Below are 13,523 nucleotides of genomic sequence, written 5' to 3'. Positions count from 1 at the left end.
AAGAGGGAGGAGATATGGGGATGTATGTATAAGTATAGGTGATTCACTTTGTTATACAGCAGAAGCTAACACACCATTGTAAAGCAATTATACTCCAATAAAGATGTTTAAAAAACAAAACAATACAAAACAGAAAAAAACATTACTATTGCAGCTACTACATTATATTTTTGTCACCTCTTTCTGTGGCTGTCTCTCTTCCTAGACTTTGAAGTCTCTTACTCCTCCTTGTTATTCCTAGTGCATACAAACTGTGTCTGACATAGAGAAGATGTGCAGCAAACAATTTAAAACAAATTAATAAGGAAATCTATGAGTATATATATAAGGGAGTCTTGCACAGACATTGTTCTTCCCAGAAGCAGATGCCAAGCTATTTAGAATGGGATACTATTCTGTTGTTGTATTAAGATAAAATATATTTTAGTGAGTTTCTTATGAATATTTTAAATGGAGGGAGAGACAGATGAAGATAACATGGTGATAATTTGGGATATTATAATCTGAACATGCTGATAATGTAAGAGAATCACAATTACGGAAATACTAACTTTAAGAAAGGTAAGTCTGGAGATGGGGAGATAATTTTCATCACAGAAAAATTCTTTATAGGTAAGAAGGCAATGATTGGAATTACTTTGAGAATGTAAGGTTATTAAATTTACTAAAATAAATGTGCATGTAGCAGCTATATTTGTTAGCACCTTGAGGGCAGGGGATATAAACCTCATTTACTTTTGTGTATTCTACAGTGACTAACTCAAAGTATGTGCCAATAAGTTGGCTTTTAAATAAGTGAACTCTTTAAGAACTCAGTAATTATACAAAGTGGGGCTTACCTGCAATGCCTATTTCATAGACCCATAGCCATTTAAAATTTCTTGACATTGTGTAGTCCTGAACCGTGGATTTAGCTCTCTAGTCATTTCTGCAGAAGGAAAATAGTGGTTTAAACCTGGGTGAGACATCAGGACTCTGGAACGTACTAGGACTTAGATAAATGGTGAATGATAGTATTAATGATAGTAATTATAACAAGACTAATAATAGTTAACACTTCTTTAATTCTTATTATGTGCCAGGCATTCTCCTAGACACTTTATGTACATTAATTAAAAACTCATAACCCTGTGAAGTAGGACCTCTCATTATCCTCATTTTACTGATGAGGTAGCAGGAACAGAGAGGTTAAGCAACCTGTCCATGGTCATACATTAGCTTGCAGTGGAGCTGGGATTCAAACCCAGGCAATCTGGCTCCACAGTTCATGCTCTTAACCACTATCTTATACAAAACTAAAGGAGTCAGAAGGTTATAGAATATTTGAGCTGGGAGGGCTATAGAGCTCATCATTACAGATGGGTGCTCCCCATGTCCTGTATTGTAGTGGTTCTTAATGGGGGCTGAGTTTACCTTCCCTCCCAGGGACATTTGGTAATATTTGAAAATACCTTTGGTTGTCACAACTGGGAGTGAGGAGGTGCTACTGATATCTAGTGGGTAGAGTTCAGGGATACTGCTAAACACCCTACAACGTACAGGACAACCCCCCACCCCCAAACAATTATCTGACCCCAAATGCCAATAGTGCCAAGTTTAACAAACCCAGCTCTATTGTAGCAATTTTCATATGTTCTTACTGGAGGGTGCCTTATACTCCTGGTTTCTTTACACTTCCTTCCTGTCCACCACATGTGCAGCCAATCCCAACTTCTGCAGCTTATGCCCTACACCCTTACGCCACTGTGCTAAGACTACTCTGATCACACCCCTCCCATCCTCAACCAGGAATCTATTAACATTTTTAGCAAGGTTAATTTTATGCTTCACGCCAAAGAAATTATCCTTATGGTGAGGAATCCAGGTGCTGTGGAAGGCTGATGGGGTACTGTTTTGAGATTGGTCCTGGAAATAGCACTAGGAATACCATGACAAAGGAAAAGAGAGAAGTGGAGAAAATGCTTGTGTGGAACACAGAAGAAAACCCCATCTCCAGCATATCACACAGAACCTTGCATACAGTAGACATACAAGAAGTATATGTTGTGGAAGATTATGGCACAAGGCCAGGATGGGGTGTCCTAGAACTCAATAACATTGTATTTTCTGTTCTCTGGCTAAGGGAAAGGAAACAGCAGGATAACTCATGTTTTGGGTCTATGTTAAGCCTAGGGCTCAAGGGTTTATCTTCTGTTTGGTATTTATCGCTCAGGAAGTAATATTGTGCGTTGTAGGTGTTATTTTGAATCCTTCTTCATTTTCTTTGAGAATTAACAATCCATTATTGTTTGTGAGCAAGGCACTGAAGCCCTGGGCACCTCTCTCTCTGATCACAGACATCACCAGCAGTGACGCCACAGCTTGCATCATGGCTCTGCAGGGTGAGAGAATTGACGGGCGCTTTAAGACAAGGCTCCCAGGAGGCTTGAGAGAGATGACGCTATCAGGCAAGCGAGGGCTTTATCTCCTTATGAGTGTTACCAAGGATGAATCAAAGAGCCACTCAAGGGGATCAGGATGCCATAATATATTCTTCCTTGGGGAGGGGGAGGGAAGGAGAGGGAAAAGAAAAAATAAAAGGGAAAGGGAAAGGTTTTTATGCTAGCCCATATAGTAGGTAATTATTCTCACAGGAGCTGTGAGTGTGGTGGGGTTGGGGGTGGGAAAGAGTAGCTTGATCCTCAAGGTATGCAGATGAGAACCTCAGGTTAGAGGGTGCTTTCACAAACTAACCCCCATGCTGGAAGACTCACTGTTCTAGTCTATAAGCCAAGGGGTCTTGGAGAGAGCCACCTCCATACTGGAGCAGTTATAAGAATGTTCAAGGTTTTAAACTAGGTGTATAAGAAGCCAGGGCACCAAGCCAGCCCTCCAGATGGCAGTTGCAGTGGGGGTGTAGTGAGGAAGAAGAAGGCTAAAAGTTTTGGCATACATCTCTTCAAGGAACTCACAGCATATACCCTACATTTATGAAGGGAACAGGGTATAGTGGGAGGAGTACAGATCTTGGGGCCAGACAGATCTCAAATCAAGTCTTGGCTCTTTTACAAGCTGTGTGATTTTAGGCAAGTTTTGAAAACTCTTTAGCACGTTTATTCACCTTCAGTTAGAGATAATGATACCTATCTTTCATGTACTAAGCTAATGATAATAATGTTGATCCCTAATATTGATTAAATGCTTATTATGTGCCAAACACTGTTTCAAGGCTTTATATTATTATTTAATCTAATCCACATAACAACACTATGAGATAGGTAAGATTTATCATTAGACCCAATTTACAGATAAAGAAAATGGAACACAAAGAAGTTAGGAAGTTGCCCAGGGTCACAGGTGTAGTTGATGCTGGAGGTGAAATTCAGATTCAGGCAGTATGGCTCCAGAGCCCACACTTTTAGGCACTGAGCTATATCCTGTCACTACAGTATAAAGAACACAGAACCTGAGACACAGAGCATGTACTCAGTCATGATTTAACACCACTTCCTTTATCTTTCCCTTCCTTTTTTTTTTCTGTTTAAGAAAGAAACCATTCAGCTGCCATGTGAGGGTCTCTCCTCCCACTTCCCTAAGCTGGAGCCAGGGGCCTCCTTTGTTATTTCAAGATGGGCTGGCACGAGTGAGTTGAGGAACCTCAGAGATAGTGCTTGTCACTTCAAGGTTATTAGCTGAATGTGAGCCAGGAGAATAGGCTGAAGTCAGATGTAGGAGTCCTAGAAAACCAGCAGGCTCCACCATGGGAAGCTTGGAGGGCTTCCTCAGTCAGTAAGAGCAGTGGCTAGCCGTACTAGAGAGGCTCTCTTGGGCCTTTCCACACTAAGGTCCATAATTTCTCACTCCTGGTTTCTTGGGCTTCTGAGATACCAGTGAACTCATATTACTCAGGTCTAGGGTGAATGGTTGACTGTGGCCATTAGTCTTAGTCTTTAGGATTACATCATCACATTCATTCCACATTTCCTCACCTAACATTTAGATAAAGAACACCAGGGATTTCCCTGGTGTTCCAGTGGGTAAGACTCCATGCTCCCAATGCAGGGGGCCCAGCTTTGATCCCTGGTCGGGGAACTAGATCCTGCATGCATGCCGCAACTGAAAAGTCCACGTACCACAACTGAGAAGTCCACATGCTGCAACTAAGAGTCCACATGCTGCAACTAAGAAGCCCGTGTGCTGCAACTAAGAAGCCCGTGTGCTGCAACTAAGAAGCCCGCATGCCACAACTAAGAGTCCGCATGCCACAACTAAGAAGCCCGCATGCTGCAACTAAGAGTCCACATGCCGCAACTAAGAAGCCCACATTCCGCAACGTAGAAGTCCGCATGCCGCAACTAAGAAACCTGCATGCCGCAACTGAGTCTGCATGCCGCAACTAGGAGTCCACATGCTGCAACTGAGTCTGCATGCCACAACTAAGAAGCCCGCATGCTGCAACTAAGAAGCCCATGTGCCACAACTAAGAAGCCCACGTGCTGCAACTAAGAAACCTGCATGCCGCAACTAAGAGTCCACATGCCGCAACTAAAGATTCCGCATGCCGCAATGAAGATCCTGTGTGCCGCAACTAAGACCCAGTGCAGCCAAAATAAATAGATTAATTAATTAATTAATTAATATTTTAAAAAAGCACCAGAAGAATAATTGGGCCACAAAAAATACTACCATATATCAGCTACTTTAACATCTCCACTAATTGCCTGTTAAGCCTCACATTTCTTTTCCTAGTTTTGAAACAGACACATTAATATTACTGTCAGGTCCCAAATATTGTAGGTACTGGTTTTCAACTATAAATCTTAATATTTAACAAATCAACTAATTGCATTTCAGGTACTGAGCATGCTCTTTAGGTTAATGGCATGGTCGGTGGTGGAGGGGGAAATGGAGAAAGAACAAATTAGAAGCACAAACTCTGAAAGTTCCCAAAGCTCTGTGGTCAATGCTTTTCTGAGGTAAGTTGCATAAGAGATGATTTGGCAACCCTGCTGCTATGCTGTTGGAAGTCTGGCAAGATCTCTTGGAGGAGCAAAAAATAAACAGCCCTGGGGTTAATCTACAAGCTGTTTTGCTTTAGCCCTTTTTGCTGAAAATCTTTCCAACATGTTTCAGTCCACTTCCTTGCCATAGGAGATAGAGTACAACAAAGATAAATATAGCATGGGCTAGATCTGGAACTAGGAGGGCTGAGTTTGAACTCTGGCTCCACTATTTACTCGCAGTGCAGCAATCACTTACACCCGTGTTTGTCCAAGTGCATTCCAACCATGTGCATCAGAATCACCTGCAGCGCTTGCTAAATAGCCAAGTTCCAGGGTCCCTGGCTGAGGTTTTCATCTGGGTGGCGCTGGGGAATCTGCCTGTTGAACAAGCACCCTAGATAACTCTTATGCCCACTACAAATTTGAGAAACACAGAGTTTGTTTTCTCATCTATAAATAAGAATGGTACCACCCCTTTCCCAGGGTTGTGGTAAAAACAACACAGGTGGTCAATATGTGCTAGGCGTACCTGAATCTTTGAGTGAGGTTATGGCAGGGCTTCAGGATACATTCTGAATATTAATTTAACAAACATGTTAAATCCACACAGCGTTTGATGGTACCAAGGTGAAAAATCAATGTTTCCCTGCCCTTTGAAGGGTTCATAGACTAATGGGAGAGACAAACGCGAAAACAAAATTATTGTTTGATAATGGCTAAACAGATATGAAGAAAGGGGAGGTAGCCACTTTGCTAGGACGAGAGGTGGTGGTGGAGGAGGGAGGGGAGCATAGAGGAAGTGATGTGAAGCTGGAGAAGGTTATTTTAAAGTGAGTTTTGAAATATAAGTCAATTATGGTACTGTGGATATCTTAAAAGTGTAGGAGATAAGGTTGTATTTGTGCTAAGTCTAAAACCTAGAATAGAAATTGTTCTTATTTGGGGGGATGGGCATGAGTGGAGAATATTTTCCATATCAGTTTACTTATTATTCCTTGCTCCTAAAAGTAGAATGTTAAAAAACTGGAGTCATTTTGTGTTCTCCAGTTCGTTGGACTCTGAGAGGATGGGTATTAGCCTATGTTGTTGACTTGCTTTGCAAGTCACTGGCTGCAAGGCCATGGTCTAAGTCGTGGGGGTAGGACACTGGCCATGACCACTATAAACAAGTCAAGTGTTAAATCCTACTGATAATGGGAACTTTGGCTTGAGAACTAGCTGCCTCAGCAGAGTCATCCTCAAATACTAAGGGCAATGCTATATATACACATACAGCCGCAGGAGGCAGTGACTAATGGCTCTGCTTTGGGCCAGCAGCCCTGGCCCCTTTCTAGCTTCTTCACCTCTATAGGCAGCCTAACTTGAATTTTCAAACTCCACCTCAATTTGACAAATAATCAGAAAACAATAGACTTTACTATGCAGAACTTCACACCATCCCCACTACCCTTCATTTTTCAAAATGATTGAGGTTTTTTTGAAAACTGCAACACACTCCCAGCAATCCCCATCATGCCTTTGGCCAGACTAAGAATAACAAACTCTCAACCCTTAATGCTGTGTGACCCTGAATGAAGAAAAAATGGGGTTGTAACAGTAGTTAGGATCATGCTGTTTGGATTAGATCCAAGTTCTAATCTTGGCCCGAAACTTATTATCTGTGTGATGCTAAGAAAGTGACTTAATGTCTCTGTTCTTCATTTTCCACGTCTGAAAAATGATAATAACAAGTACCTATCTCATTGGGTTGTGGTAAGGGTTAAAGGAGAAAATATGTGAAAAAAAAGACCCACTGCAATGCCTAGCTTAATAAGTAGAATGCCAGTAATTATTATTAATATATTAACCATAGTGGGTATTACCTCTGATATCTTATGGAAAGCAGGGGCCATTGTGGGTGAGGAGAGAGGGGAGTGTTATGATTACTTCAGGTGAAAAGGGCAGGAAAGTACCAGTATAGGAACCAGCCATTAATAACAGTGGGGAATATATTTAAACAAAAAAGCATAAGATGGCTTCTCTTTAACCAATTATTTACCAAGAGTACTGCTAGAAAGAAAAGCAGGACTAATTTATATGCCTCTCATCTGATCGATGCATTTTCTAAAAGTGGTACTGGTAATAAAATCCTCAAAAGATTTTCTGGTGTTACCCTCCGCCCCCACTGTATATACATACCACAAACCCATCAGACCTGCTGCCAAAACCCACTTGCTTTTTTCTCCAAAAGCATGGATGGCATTGCATCCAGGCTCTCTTTTGTGATCACCCCATCTGTGGTGAAAGAAAACCAGAATAACTTAGTATTACGTCTCGATTATCCATGACCAGGATGGGAGGCAATGTGGTAGGCAGGAGAAGAGGTTGCTCTTCATGGCAAGCTTTCCAGTAAGACAAAGGGAGGTTAGAAAGGGAGGTCATGGCTGTGACCTCTGTGACAGCTGAGCAGGGGACACCCACTGTATGTGTCAGCCTACTCCAGGAATAATCCACATGCAAGTGATTTGGTCAACGGTTTGTGATTCTGGAACAGTATTAACAATAGTGCCTTTCCTGGAATCTATCTTATATATGATGTATTTTTTCCCCACTTAATTCAATAGCTCTCCTGAATATTTTAATACAGCAATAGTAGTCTGAATAGCAAACACATGTGAGTTATTGACTTGCTTTCCTTTTATCCATTTCTGCTGTAACTTAAATTTTCTTCCTGAGTGAATCTCCAGGCCACTAGTGACATCACCTTTAATCCATTTGTATTTCTTTTTTTTTTAATTGGCATTAACATGGAGGAGACAAAAGAGGTTAAAAAATAAAAGACGTCTACATTGGTGATGATCTCCAGAGCAAACCTTACAGGGATTGGTAGAGCAAATTTGATTTGAAAATGATTACAAAGGGTGAATTCCCTGTAAATAATGAATTGGAAACAAAATCAGGCTGAGAGTATTTGCTTATCCACTTATTTCCACATGAAGAAAAGCCATAATTCCTGTCAGCCTGTGCTTACAGCATGCCTAGACTGGCCAGAGAGGAACCAAACAGTGATGAAAATAAATACACAAGCCCACTCGTTGACTGCATTCTTTGTCAGGTCCAACACCAAGGAAAGCCTAAAGATAATATGTCTTTGGGTAACAACCCATAAATCCACAGTTACAGTTCAAGCACTTAACTTCAAATTCCCAAATGACCATGCCACTGTTCTTTCCTCTTCCAGAAGCTAGAAGTTCACTGTCAAAAAGGAGGGGATGAGAAGGGAGGGGCAAGGCAGCTGAAATGCTCAACGACCCTAGCAAAATTCTGGGAAAGCATGCCCTCCTCACAAATCACAACTTCTTGAGAAGCTAACTGGTATGTCACTGGAAGACACTGTCAGAGCAAGCTGGCTAAGGATTTTATCAAAGTGCACTTAGCTTTCAAGAGCAGTGTTCCTTAAAAATGTAAAGTTGATTTCTGTATATCAAATCCTATTTTTCCACTGACTCACACTTTCTTCTATTTTTTAAATATTAAATATTGAGTAGGTACAAAGAGGAATTTATAAGAGACAAGTGTGAAGTATAAAAAACTATGGTGCAATGAAAATTGTATATCCGACATGCAGTTGAAGAAAAAGAATATAACTATTACCTTTAAAGGCCACTGTGTGCCCCTCCTGTAATTCCTTCCATCTCCCCTCGGAGATAACCACTATTCTGAATTTTGTGTTAATTATTCCTTGCTTATCTTTATAGTAGTACTATGTATAATGACTCTGTCTCTTCAGAAATGTTTTATCTGAATTTTGGAAGGATTCTTCAGTTGCCAGGAGCTTTAATTTGTGGTGTTCTCCTTCATATCCCTCCCCTCTCCCTGGCTTCCCCCACCCACCTCCATTTTGCCCAGTAGTTGGTAATGCATGAACAAACACGAGTGTCAAAGGTATCATTTAGTAGTGAACCCATACGGAAAGTCAGTAATTCTTTTGTAACAAGGGTACTTTCCTTTTGTTTTTCAAGCAAATCCCTGCATGGGTCTTAATTTGTTTACCCAGAGATCTGGGGACATGGCGGTGGCAGTGGGCTAGCGAGCAGGGTGACAGGGCTGTGTGTATTGCCTAGCAGGGGTACCTCAGGGTTTTGGGGTCAGAAGTCTAGGTTATTTGCCAGCTATGTGACTTTGGGCAAGTCACTTAATGTTTCTTAGCCTTGGTTCCCTCATCTCAAAAACACAGACAGCAATAATACTGATCTTACAGGGTTGGTGAGATGTATAAACAAGAGATATTTATTGTAAAAGTATTTTGAAGGGTATAGGATACTCCATAAATGTTAGCTGTTAATGTTGCTGTGGCTCTGCTGCTGTTGTTGATGCTATGATATCAGTGCTGTTAAAGTCAAGGTAAAGGACTAGATGGTTATGAATTTCTAAAGTCTGGAGCGAATCCACAGATTTATCCTTGCCAGCTGTCTGGCAAAGCTGGCACAACACAGACAAAATTAAAATTTCTTTTCCAACTCTGTATTACTGGTCTATGTGGAAACTTTCCACCTTTGAACATCTTCCTCAAATCCCACTGAACCTGTCCAATCTGCATGTGTGAGAGTTGTGTTTGCTCTGGCCTATGTCAGTGCTGAAGCCTAGGGCAGAAAGTAGTCACACATTACAGGCATCTAACATTTTCTCTTCCTGGTTATTTCTCTTAGGACGGTGCAGGCTGGTGACTCAGCCATGTGTACAAGATGTGCTCATCACCTGATGAGTTTGCGCCTGAGGAGCCTTCTGAAGGCCCTGACTTTTGCCTGTGTGATATTAACATAACCATTTGCATGTCATTTCCATTTTGTTTTTAAAAGGGTTTCTCCTTGAAGATCTATAAGAATGAGAGTAAGCAGTGGAAAGCCACGTTTCCATTCTACAAACGATATAATCAAATCTGTAAACGGGCAAAAATACACACGAGACGCTCCATAAAACTGTTGGCAATTATTTCAGTGAACAGACGCAAGTTGTGCACAATTCCCCACAGCTGCCGCAGGTGTTGAAGGAAGAGATTCAAACAACAGAGTGGAAATATCGATCATCTTTTTGAATATGGTGCTAGGCTACCTGCTTGGGTGCCCAGGAGGGGGTGAGGGAGGAAGAGTGCTGGTAATATTCCCACACATGTTTCCCAGCCTTGAGGCTGGACAGCCACATACCCATCTGCTGCTAAGAAAAAAAAAAAAAAAGACAGGGCTTAAACGCATGGGACAGGCTGTTTGACCTCTGAGGTTGCAAGGCTCTTGGCCTCCGCCTAACAGCTGACGCCTGGAATAAGCAGGCCAGCCCCTCATGGCCTCTTCAGGGGCTAGCACAAGGGCTCCAGCTGAGGGGTGGCTGCAGCTATGGCAACAAATGCCCAGGAATGAGTTAACACCAGCCAAAGGGGTTAATGGGAGAGGCAAGGGCTTTTATACGAATGTGTTGGGGGAAGAAATGCGATACAGTGGGAATGAGGCCCATTAATAAAGCTGAGTGATAAAATCCACCACCATTCTTAAATTGGACTTGCCTACTTAAACTGCTTTTCCAAATCAGTCTCCTGTATTCTAGCTGTTCATTGAGACACTAAGCTTATTTAAAGAATAAAAACAATACCATAATATGCAGTATAAAAGGAGAAAATAGGATAGACAAAGGAAGAAAGAAAAACAAGAAATGTGTACAACTATGTTCTGAATATGTTCAAACAGCTTGTTATTACTAACAATCACCACCTGACAATAAATTACCCCCCTACATGTGGATCACAAGCTGCATTATTATGATGCATTAGAATCAATCTGAGTACTAACGATAATGGCTGGTTGGGTGGCTAAACATGGCCCCCAATTACTGCTGAGTGCCCTCTCTTTCTGTGGCTACAAAACAACTGCCATCAATATTCTCTCATAGAGAATGTTTTCTTATCAGCATTATGTCCTCAAAACATCCCTGGAAGGCAGGTCGATATTGATGGGCTTTTTTGAAGAAAACAGGGAGGCATGGAGAGGTTAAGTGAAAATTAGCAGAGGCAGTACGACCACCCCACATCAGAATTTGGGTTAGAAAGAGAGCCAAGGTACAGAGGCAAAGGGCTTTGGGCTGCTCCTTTGATGATAGCAGCACCTACTGAATGCAGTAGATCAGAGTTTTCAGCCACTCTCTCAGCTACAGTGAGAAGTGTAGATTCCTTAAGCCACTACAATTGGAATATCTGATTGTAGTTCAAAGCACAGAACCACAGAGTACATTTTTACTTCTGGCAGAGTACAATACAACCTCAGAGTAAAATTTCATTTCTGAGAAGAAAAAAAGAGTACACTGGAATCCAGAAACAGTATAGTCCATTTGAATAGTATTTCCTAGTTTCATGAATGAACAAACGGTACTTATTGAGCCCCTATTATGTTTTTGTTAGACTGAGAGGGACACGAGAGAAACAAAAGACAGTTACTTCCCTCAGATAATTTATAATCTACTTGGGGCTAGAGGTTGGCAAATTCACACACAAAATGAAGACCGAACAAGACTCCATAGGAGGCCTGAGTATAAAGTGACAATCCTGTTTGTCCTACTGGTTAGAGGAAAAGAGTAAGAAAATCTTAAAGGTGGGATGTTGGTAAGTTCCTCCATGAAAGATACCAGGAGAACTTAACCTGACAAGTATATTAGACATTTCCATCAGCAGTGAATGCACTCACAAAAGGGGTACACAAAGGAGGTGAACAGGAGAGAGCATGAGGTACATGAGAAGGACAGATGAGGTTATGGGGAACCAGGACAGAAGTGTCTGCCATTATTTGAATATGATCATGTCATTTTGGAACCAAACTCCACTGATGATAGGGCCTGCTTCCCTGGAGACAGCACTTCTTAGGCAAGCACATCTGGTTGGCGTGTCCCTATATATAGCTAAGAGCTATAGGGCAGGTAATTCAAGAGGGAGTGCTCTAGTGAGCACATGGAAGGCAGACAGTCCGTTGTGGGCTGAAGAGAGGCCTACATGTTTTAGCTATTAGACATAAAAACTGGCCAAGCTGTCATTCTGTTTCAGAAATTAAGGTGTTTGACTTATGTGTCTGTCCAGATGGAATGTTAGCCCCCTCATAGGGTATCTGCAAGGAGGGATTGAATTTTCCTGAAAGAAAAACATTTTGGATCTGTTTTAGTGACTTAGCTGGTGTTCAGTATTCCAGATGATGCCTTCCTGAGTCACTTCACTTTCTGCTTTGCTCTGCTCCAGAGCCTCAGGCTATACATCTCACCTGGCCTTGTCTTGCAAACACAACTGGCTATAGGAGACTTGGGCAGAGGATGAGGATTACTCAGAAAAAAAGAAAACAACCCAACCACTGAACACACACGTCCTGCACACAGTGGGTCAGCAGTATGACTGTCACAGGTGAAAGTTGAACGTTGTAAGGAACAAAAGGCTACAGAGCTTCCCTAGGTCTACTTGTAAATTTCTCATTGAGAAGAATTAAATTCAGAATTGCAATCTGACTATATCTCCCTCTATTCTCTGGAATAGAAAATTGACTATTGCTGTCTCTTCTAAGGAAATTTGAAAGAGACCACAATTGTGCCCAAAGGAACTGTCATGATATAAGAAGTTTGTGACCCCAGCCCCTATAGCCTCAAGGTATTGTAGCTCTGACAATAGCCTGGATATGACCTGATAGCCTCAGATACCATCTTTGGATTTTTCCAGGAATATAAATGGCAAGTTATTATTACATGAATGTTACTTGTAGAACTTGAACTGATGAGTATATTAGACACATACATCAGGAGTGCATGAACTCACGACAGGCTTGGCCAAGAGAGGTGAGCTGGAAAGGGAGAACCCGTGGTAAATTAGGAAGACAGATGAAGGTTAAAGGGAACCAGGATAGAGGTATCTGCCATTATCTGAATACGATTATGTCTTTTTTTGAGCCAAACTCCACTGATAGGTCCTGCTTCCCTAGGGGCAGCACTTCTCAGCAAGTTTAGAAGTCATTTGGGAAGAAATATTCCTTTCCTCTGACATGAGCAGCTATGTGGAAAAGATGAGCAGACATTTGCTTTGGGAGCAAGAGGTGCTGAGCTTAATGCCTATCATCTCCTGGAGATGATGATGATGTATTGTATATATATATAAAATCACTGCAGCTGCTTGCTTTTTCCAGGGGGTCAAAGTACACAGTCTTTATCTCCAAATGTCTGGCTTTCAATCTGGCTATATCTTGAAATCTGTTTTGAATACAGCTCAGACAGGAAGGTTTTGGTCAAGCATGCAGTGACTAACCTTCAAGCACAACAGAACACCAGGAGAGCAGCCTGACCTTTGCAGTAAAATTAATTTGATGCTTACAATCTAACCTAGAGTCCATAGCCTTTATTCATATGACAGAGTCACAAGACAATTTAGCAGGGATTATTAAAGTCCACTTAAGCTCATCAGAGGGGAGAATTGAGGTTGATGCATTTCAGGATACCAGTGAATTGGCCAAAACATGTGGGAAAGGAAAGGAATATAGACTTCTAGGAATA

The 13,523-nt window shown here is 41.6% G+C and overlaps 1 protein-coding gene across 7 annotated transcripts in view; it reads right to left on the bottom strand.

Annotated features, from left to right (window-relative positions):
• The window catches only part of ENOX2 (ecto-NOX disulfide-thiol exchanger 2), a 298,745-nt gene that overhangs the window by 99,825 nt on the left and 185,397 nt on the right, over positions 1–13,523 (bottom strand). For 4 of the 7 annotated variants that reach the window (XM_060137044.1, XM_060137040.1, XM_060137043.1 and 1 more), the window contains exon 4: positions 840–928. The exons of the other annotated variants lie outside the window; for them this stretch is intronic. In XM_060137044.1, coding sequence (XP_059993027.1) covers positions 840–888 — 49 coding nt within the window. In that variant the 5' untranslated portion in view covers positions 889–928. The remainder of the gene's footprint in view (positions 1–839; positions 929–13,523) is intronic. 7 annotated transcript variants of the gene reach the window in all.

Source organism: Lagenorhynchus albirostris, chromosome X, assembly GCF_949774975.1.
Source record: "Lagenorhynchus albirostris chromosome X, mLagAlb1.1, whole genome shotgun sequence".
Classification (NCBI taxonomy): Eukaryota; Metazoa; Chordata; class Mammalia; order Artiodactyla; family Delphinidae; genus Lagenorhynchus; species Lagenorhynchus albirostris.
Note: the sequence above shows the minus strand (reverse complement) of the source record. Positions and strands in the feature narration are given on the sequence as shown.